Below are 8,223 nucleotides of genomic sequence, written 5' to 3'. Positions count from 1 at the left end.
AGGAGAAGTCCTCGGCTCGGTTCTCCGAGTACTTGTTCGCCAAGATGGATGGCCAGGACGTGTCGGCCTCTCAGGGTCCCCGTAAGGTGACCGCCGACACCAGAAAATTCATGCGGGAGAATCTTCTTCTCATAGTTACCCTTTCCGGTGTCCTCTTCGGCGTCGTACTCGGTGAGTAATCCCCTTTCCGTCCGCCCAAACATCCGTCTCGTTAATTACCCCTTTTCTTTCTTCTTTTCACCCCATTTATTAATATCGCGATACGTCGAGTAAATGTCGATCGGTTACGCGGAGAGAAAACTTTCGATCGACTTTTCGTTCGACAAAGTGCGCCCCAGGTTCAGGGACTTTTTCATCCGTGAATTCGATACTCGATGTATATATATATATATATATATAGAGAGAGAGAGAGAGAGATACGAAGAATGGGTTGAGTAGAACGTATATACGTTATAAACGTGATATATTCTGGACAAGTACGATAGTACCATGCCAAAAGCATCCCCTACGCTTTCGTCCATTATGGAAAAGGGTGCCAAGGTCGAGGTTCGATCCAACTTTTTCCATCGTCGATCGATCGCGTAATCGTGGATGGAACTTGTTTTCTTTTTTCCTCTTCCTCTTTCTTTCCTTCTCCCTTTCCTTTCTTCCTCTCGTCGCGGAAACGTCACGTGTCCAAATGTCGCGGATAATAGTTAATAAATGATCGCTGTGTTCGCTTTATTTAACGATCGGGGCTTCGTAATCGTTCGATCGATACGTAAACGTTCGATGACGTTTCCTCGAGAGACGGATTGATCGCCGTAAAATGAAATTGACAATCGGGAAGGAACATATATAAGCGGATTTAATAAGCTTCGAGAGCATCATCGACGGAAACGATCTCCCTTTGAAATTAACGTACGTTACGTAAAACGTGGCTGTATTATCCTGTTAGAAAGTACCAATTATTGGCGAGAGGTTTCCTTCCAAAGTCTCATCTAATTAACTAACGTGTCTTTCCGAAGCCGAAAGAATAAGCTCTTTCGTACGTAAGATAATAATAATTTTCTTTCTTTTTCTTTTTTCCGAGTTGTAACATTTTTCTTTTTTCTGGACTTTTAATTGCCACGAGGCAAATCTCCTTCGAGTCGACGACGCAAAATCGTTCGTTCGAATTTCATTTTTTTAAAATCCTATTTATTTATTCGTGTGGGCATCGATAAAGCAATTCCCTCCCTCCCCTTCCCTTTTCTTTTATAATTCGTGTCGTCTATAGACAATTTACAAAGTTATTCTCGTTTATCAAACTTGTCGTCCAACAATTTTATCGTCCACTTCTAGATACACACCACTTGTGCGTATCTTTTATACATTTAACCTCGTTGTTCGCTGTTGGATATAATTTCTCCTTCTTTTTTCCTTTTTCTTTTTTTTTTTTTCTTCTTTTTCCTCTACAGATAAGAATTTCAGAAGGTGAACTCGTTTTCGATCCCCCGTTACGTTACTTCATCACGTTCACCTTGAATAGCCTTAAGCCTTCTAGAAGTCATAGGTAGTAGTACTAGTAGTAGTAGTAGTAGTAGTAGTAGTAGCAGTAGTAGTGTGCGGTAATCTCGTTATTTTTTTCAGGGTTCGGTTTACGACCCTTGGGCCTCGGCGATGACGCAGTTATGTTAATCAGTTATCCCGGAGAGCTCTTCATGAGGTTGTTAAAGTTAATGATCTTACCACTGGTGATTGCCAGCCTTATATCGGGTAATTATACGTAACTTTATGCGTTATACGGAGGAAAAGGGGAATAAATAAAAATTGGGGATTAAAGAAAAAAAAAAAAAAAAGAAATCGGAATGGAATCAAGTTTTTGACGGATAATTTTCAGGCTCGGCGAGTTTGAACGCGAGGATGAACGGGATGATCGCCGTCCGAACTTTGGTGTACTTTATACTCTCCTCCTTGTTGAACGCTGTCCTCGGTGTTGTCCTGGTTCTGCTCATTCATCCGGGTAATCCTGGAATTAGAAAATCGATCGCGACCTCGCACAATGGAAGGGCCGTGAACATCTTGGACAGCCTTCTCGATTTGGGAAGGTGGTATTACGTTTTCCTCCCTCCCTTCCCTTCTGCTCCCGCGAGAATCGCGGCGCGCTCTTTCGATAACCCGCGATCGATCACAGCTCGCTCGCTCGCTCGCTCGCTCGTTATTTCCGTGCTTTTGCGTCGACACGTTAAGGGGACACGAGCCGTTCCGGAATTTTCCTACGGATAAAAGTAGAATCCTTTGCTCGACGTGGGACGAGCAACGCTTGACTCGTTCCACTCTTCCACGACGGATATATATCGCTCCCTTCCCTCTCCTTACTTCCCTGTATTTTCGATCGTTTCTCGTCGATTTCTACCCTCCCCTTCCCTCCTGAACGGGAAGGATAACAAAATCAAATACTCTGGCCGACAACTGGGGAACGATCGTTAATAGCGTGGCTCGATACGCCGGCGACAACAGCGTTTCCCCATCGTTTACACGCCACGTTATAAATTATTACGGCTATCGAATGAATCGAAGAGAAATTAAGGTCGTCGCGATTTCACGATCGGTGAACTTCTCCGGGTGGCAGGATATCTATATCTACATCCATCTATCCGCTAGGATGACAAAAATAAAATATATCGATCGGGTATATACGAGTACTTTATTTGCCAGTCCGTTTAAGCCACGCTTGCTCGCGATGCATGCATGCCATCCGCTAATGGAATTATATACGCCGTATATCGTCGATAAACCTATCTATCGATCGATTGCTTACTATAAAAAAAAATATATATATATATATATGTGTTACAGAAATATGTTTCCGGATAATATATTCCAAGCAGCTTTTCAGCAGGTACGCGTTGTATCTTTTCTTTTTACGTTGTAGAGAAGAACAACAACTTTTGAAATGAACAATGGAACGTTTCCCCTTGGCAGGCACACACGGTATACGTTCCAAAAACGCCGCCCTTCCAGAACCTCACCTCGACGGTTTCCATATCCTCGGACGTTCTCGGTGACGAGGAATTGATGAGAGTGACGCAGTACAGAAGCGGGACAAACACTCTGGGCATTGTTTTCTTCTGCCTGGTGTTCGGCACATTCTTGGGTACTCTCGGGGAGAAAGGCCAAATCGTGATCGACTTCTTCAAAGCTGTGTTCGAAGTGATCATGAGAATGGTGTCTACGGTGATGTGGTGAGTAAAATATAAAATAATCTCTCGGGTAATAGAATACAATATACCGCATTAATTCGATTATGCGCACGCAGGATGACACCTGTGGGCATCACGTCCGTGATAGCTGGGAAAATATTGGGCGTAGCCGACTTGGCGTTGGTGATGTCGCAGCTCGCCTGGTTCATCGTCACGATCGTGATCGGTGTGTTTTTCTATCAGCTGGTGATCATGCAGCTGATCTATTTGGCCTTCGTGAGAAAGAACCCCTTTAAATTCTACGCCGGCCTCGCCCAGGGTACACTCACCGCCTTCGCCATGGCATCAACGTGAGTCGTCGATCTTCGAACACAGCCCGACCTTCAGAGTTACCCATATCGCCTACCTCACATGGCCTCGGTCGTCATCGTCATTTATTTCTCCAATCTTTTCTCCGACTCTTGGGTTCATCGCGAAAATTTTTAATTTTCCGTTACTCAACTTGTTTTCTTCTTCTTCTTCTTTTCCTTCTTTTTTTTCTTCTTTTTTTTCCTCCCCCTCCCCCCTTTTTTTCTTTTTACATCGCGTCGTCGAAGAAATTGAAAAAAAAAAAAAAAAGAAAGGAAAGAAAAAAGGCGATCAAGACTCGAGAGAAAAACAGGTGGACGCATGGTCTGAATCGATTGATAGAGACAATATGTTTCAGCTAGCCGAGAGGAGGCATTGCGAGGCCTTGATCCCCACACACGCTATTTCCCCTAGATTCGTCCTTTGCCGGGCAACGTTTCACAACGTTAAGACCCGTTGTCGAACGTATCCCATCTCTCCCGTCTTTCATTCGATCCCTCTTCGAAACCTTTTTTTTTATACACGTTTTCTTTAATGTTTCTGCGTTGCTCGCGGGGGGAACTGTTCGTGACCAATAAGAGAGAGAGAAAGAAAGAAAGATAGAGAGAGAGAGAGAAAGGGAGAGAGGTATGCAGTTCCGGGTGGCACTTAGGATGCGGATACTCCCGGTTTCCTAGCGCACGATCACGAACTTTCGGCTTCGAAACGAAAGAATTTCGTTTCGTTTCGTTTCGTTTAATCTCCTCCGAAATTTCGATGACACTCGGGGACGAAATGACCGATATCGAGAAAGAGAGAGAAAGAGAGATAAACGAAGGTAGAGAGAATTAGAGAAAAGGATAAAAGGCACGGAAATGTTTTCGTATTATTCGCATTATCCGTGTGTGATTTATAACCGGAAATCAGCTGACTCCGTGTCACCTGGACTGATCGTTGGCGTGGAAGATTTCGAAAAGCTTCCGATCCGAATCCTCTTCTGCCCTTCTTCCGTCTTGAGAACGGAAGAGTATCCGGGGCGGAGAGGAGGACGAAATCGTCGAAACGTAGCACGTAACGTTTCATCCACCTATATATATCGTCGCTTGGAAAAAATAATTTCCACGAACAAGAGAGAGGAAAGCTGAAAAAAATATTGATTGCTCGTGTCGAGCCCGCTCTTCCAGGTTTGCCGGCGCCGTCCAGAACTGGCCAGAACTCACCCGAACCACGATCGTGCGATAATATATTTTTGTTCGACCGTTTCATTATCGCGGATCACGCGAAGCAACGATCATTTTTTCAGTTTATCCATCCGAAAGAAGCGTAACCATCCCGAGAAGAAAAATCAAAAATCTCCTCCCATCCCCCTTCCTCCTTCCTTCCTCCTCCTTCTCTCCCTCCCTTCTCATTCCCGTTCCGTCCGATGCATCGTGGGACAGAGAAGGGATTCGCGTTAAACAGCGTTTGCAATCGCTCGCTTCTTCTTTGCAAACCTTTTCCGTCCCATCATCGCGGCGCGATCAAGATCGAAAAAAAAAAAAACGCCCCTGCAACGCCAATATCTAATTCAACTTATTTTCTATGTGGATTAACTTTTTCCAGAAGAGAGCGTACACAACTGTGCGTACACTGTGACTGAGAGATACAGCTCTTAGCGTATCTGAACAGAGACTGTATGAATATCATGATGATGTATTAGAACACGCGCTGCACGCGGCCTTTTGCAGGTGGTTCAGAGACCGAGGGTGGCCTTGGTAAGTAATCGATGGCCGCGACATGAAGGTACATGCGATTGTCTGTTGCAGGATTTTAAAAAGCTTTTTTCCCCTCCCTCCCCGAGAGATGCGATGGAGATGCGAGAGGCCGTCCTCCATCGACACCCTGACTTGATTAACCCTGGTTGATTTTCAGTTCGTGTCGACGCGGTCATTCTGGTCGTTAGTCTCTCTATAAAGAATAGAAAAAAAAAAAGAAAAGAAAAGAAAAGAAAAGAAAGAAAGAAAAAGTAAGAAAGAAAGAAAGAAAGAAAGAAAGAAAAAGTAAATCTTTCCGCCCATGAACAAACGAATCGTTTGTCCACCGAACGCTCTATCAATCGACGTAATCGATATATATATATATATATATGTAACGGCGCGCGCTCTCTTCGAGATCGAGTACTTCCTCCATCCGATTCCGTTCGATTTCGCTCGCTTCATCCATCTCATTCCACGTCTCGATGTTCCACGTACGTACGTCTCGTATCCCGTATACGATACGGAGAGAGAAAAAAAAAAAAAGAATTTCCTTTCGAATTATTAACGTTACTATTAACGTCGTTATCGTTGTTATACTGCTACTACTACTACTACTACTATGCCAGAATGACCCCCTCCTCCATGGACACCGGCTACGCAGCACGCAGAAATAATCTTTCTACTAATCTTCACTCGACTCGACCGCGTTTTCCTCGATTCTCCCTAATGTAGTTTTGTACAGGGCTGCCGCACTTCCCGTCACTTTTCGCCTGATGACGGACAAACTTCGAGTCGATCCTAGAGTGACCAGATTCGTTCTACCGATCGGTTGCAATATTAACATGGACGGGACGGCGTTGTTCGTGGCAGTGGCAAGCATATTCATCGCCCAGATGCACGGGATCGCTTTGGGCTTCGGTGAAATCATAACGGTTATGTGAGTAAATAACACTTTTCTTTCTCTTCGATGTCTGTCGATGTATGTCTTTTATCATTTTATATCAAGATCGAGATGTTTAATTCGTTCCTTTTTTTTTCTCTTTCGTTCAAGTTTGACCTCCACCGCCGCGTCCGTGTCATCGGCGTCAGTCCCAAGCGCCGCTTTGGTCCTCCTTCTGGTAGTGTTGAGCGCCATCAACGCCCCCGTTTACAACGTCTCCCTTTTATTCACCATCGATTGGTTCGTGTAAGTAACGTAAGTCCCGTTATCATATCTTCCTAAATAAAATTCGATCGCTCATCCAATGTTTTCTTTTTTTTTTTTTTTTTTTTTTTTTTTTCTCTCTCTCTCCTTTTCACGTGGTTCAGGGATCGCATTCGTACCACGAACAACATGTTGGGCGATTGCTACGCCGCCGCTGTGGTCGAGCAGTTGTCGAAAAAGGAATTGATGGCGCTGGATGCGGCAGCCTATCAAGTATGATCGATCGATACGAAAAACGAAGCGAACGGATACGCTTATTTATTTACGCTTACGGGAACGGAAACAGAGGTGTAATATCGTTCATGTGATTTCCGTTTCAGTCGGAAACCGTTTTGCCCACAACGATCGCGAACGGATGCATTTCCGCAAACAGGGTACCCGATCCCGACACCATCGTCGTCGAGATGCAAGACGACACGAGGATAGCCGGCGTCGCCAAGTAAACAAGCTTGTTGGTAGGGCTAGGCTATCACTTTGTAAGATTGCAACGATCGCGATTCCATTTTCCTTCGTTTCTCTTATTCGTCGCTTTCCTATCGCAAAAAAAGAAAAGAAAAGAAAAGAAAAGATTTGCAAAATAATTCCATATACCAGGCCTCATTCACCTCATGGTACGTAGAAACGTTTCTCTTCACTCTCCAACCATTTCACGCCCACCATTTCACGTCATCGTCCGTGAGTGAGAATAAGAAAAAAGAAAAGAAATTTTTTCGTAGGAAGCGCAATCACAACGATCCTTTTCGTAATCGTCGACCTCTCGATCTTCGCGTAACGAATTTCGCTGGACTCGATCGGTCAGGATTGTGGATCGTTTAAATCGTCGATCCATCGTGAAGGGATTCGCGCACTTTCGTATTTCGAATTGCACTACGAACCTCTTAAGAGTTAAGTACAAGCGCGAGAAAGGAATCGTTATCATTATTGAAATTAATCGCGTGAGAATAATTCTGTGCATCGGTCGACCAACCACGTTTCGAACAACGTTCATCATTTCGTCCATCATGCGATTATCTTCGACTTCATCTTCCACTGCGTATACATACATACATGCATCTACGCGTATATATATATATACTCATCGAGCTCATCACGCTTTGTTAAAAAGTGCCGCTTCGAATCGAGCACGTTAGCTAGCACGTGGGGCGTCATCATTTCGATCTTGTTGTTTCGTTTCAGCATCAGCGTGTTGCAGATACCGAGGAGCGTGACGGAAGAGACAGTTTGACCTGTGGCTTCGCTACGAAAACATAGTTTAGCTTTAAGTTACACCATCATCTAAAGAGAGAGAGAGAAAGAGAGAGAGAGAGAGAGAGAATGCGATGCGTTCATTGCGGGGATCAAAAAAAAGAAACAGTTCATCGGCTACGAGAAGAAAAAAAAAAAAAAAAAGAAATGTTTTTCTACTCTATTTCTCTCCGAGTGTTGTAAAGAATTACGGCACTGCTGTCTCAAAAAAACGAATATCAAATAAAGTAAAGTCAATATATCGAGGAGTGCGCTACGCGATTTATCGTCGTTTAGTGCTATGCGAGCATAGCAATAACTTTTGTAGTGGCTTCTTCGAGCGAGTTGAGATGAGGAGAAAAAGAAAAGAAAAAAAAAAAAAGAAAAAGAAAAAGAAACAAAAAAAAAAAAAAACATGTATGTATATCGCGAGATCATGGATTTTTGTTGCACTCTGAAAATATCGAACGATCGCGTGAACAGCGTCGGACGTGGTGCCTTATTTTAACGTGGCATGTGCCATCCGAAAGTAGAATTCAATTTCTTTTCCGAGTTTTGTCGAGCGTAG

The 8,223-nt window shown here is 43.9% G+C and overlaps 2 protein-coding genes across 5 annotated transcripts in view; one reads left to right on the top strand and one right to left on the bottom strand.

The window, feature by feature from the left end:
• Positions 1-6: 6 nt before the first annotated feature.
• On the top strand, positions 7-8,023 carry LOC102673934 (excitatory amino acid transporter). 4 transcript variants are annotated; one of them, XR_421168.2, is made up of 11 exons: positions 7-171; positions 1,612-1,737; positions 1,862-2,069; positions 2,821-2,863; positions 2,947-3,206; positions 3,281-3,514; positions 5,970-6,164; positions 6,279-6,422; positions 6,536-6,644; positions 6,752-6,886; positions 7,608-8,023. XR_421168.2 is itself a non-coding variant. In XM_006611625.2 (11 exons), exons 1-11 carry the CDS (start codon positions 45-47, stop codon positions 7,654-7,656), a joined length of 1,605 nt encoding a protein of 534 aa, XP_006611688.1. In that variant the 5' UTR covers positions 7-44; the 3' UTR covers positions 7,657-8,022. The 4 variants fall into 4 exon arrangements, 3 of the variants coding, with proteins under 3 accessions (XP_006611688.1, XP_006611690.1, XP_006611692.1); XM_006611625.2 differs by having other exon boundaries at positions 6,279-6,413; positions 6,752-6,870; positions 7,608-8,022; XM_006611627.2 differs by having other exon boundaries at positions 6,279-6,413; positions 7,608-8,022.
• The window catches only part of LOC116185062 (protein dachsous-like), a gene marked incomplete at its 5' end in the record, with an annotated part of 18,909 nt that continues 18,549 nt past the window's right edge, over positions 7,864-8,223 (bottom strand). The window contains 1 exon segment of the mRNA XM_031508597.1: positions 7,864-7,878. Coding sequence (XP_031364457.1) covers positions 7,864-7,878 — 15 coding nt within the window.

The sequence above is a fragment of the Apis dorsata genome, unplaced genomic scaffold (assembly GCF_000469605.1).
Source record: "Apis dorsata unplaced genomic scaffold, Apis dorsata 1.3 scaffold_92, whole genome shotgun sequence".
In the NCBI taxonomy this organism is placed as follows: domain Eukaryota; kingdom Metazoa; phylum Arthropoda; class Insecta; order Hymenoptera; family Apidae; genus Apis; species Apis dorsata.
Note: the sequence above shows the minus strand (reverse complement) of the source record. Positions and strands in the feature narration are given on the sequence as shown.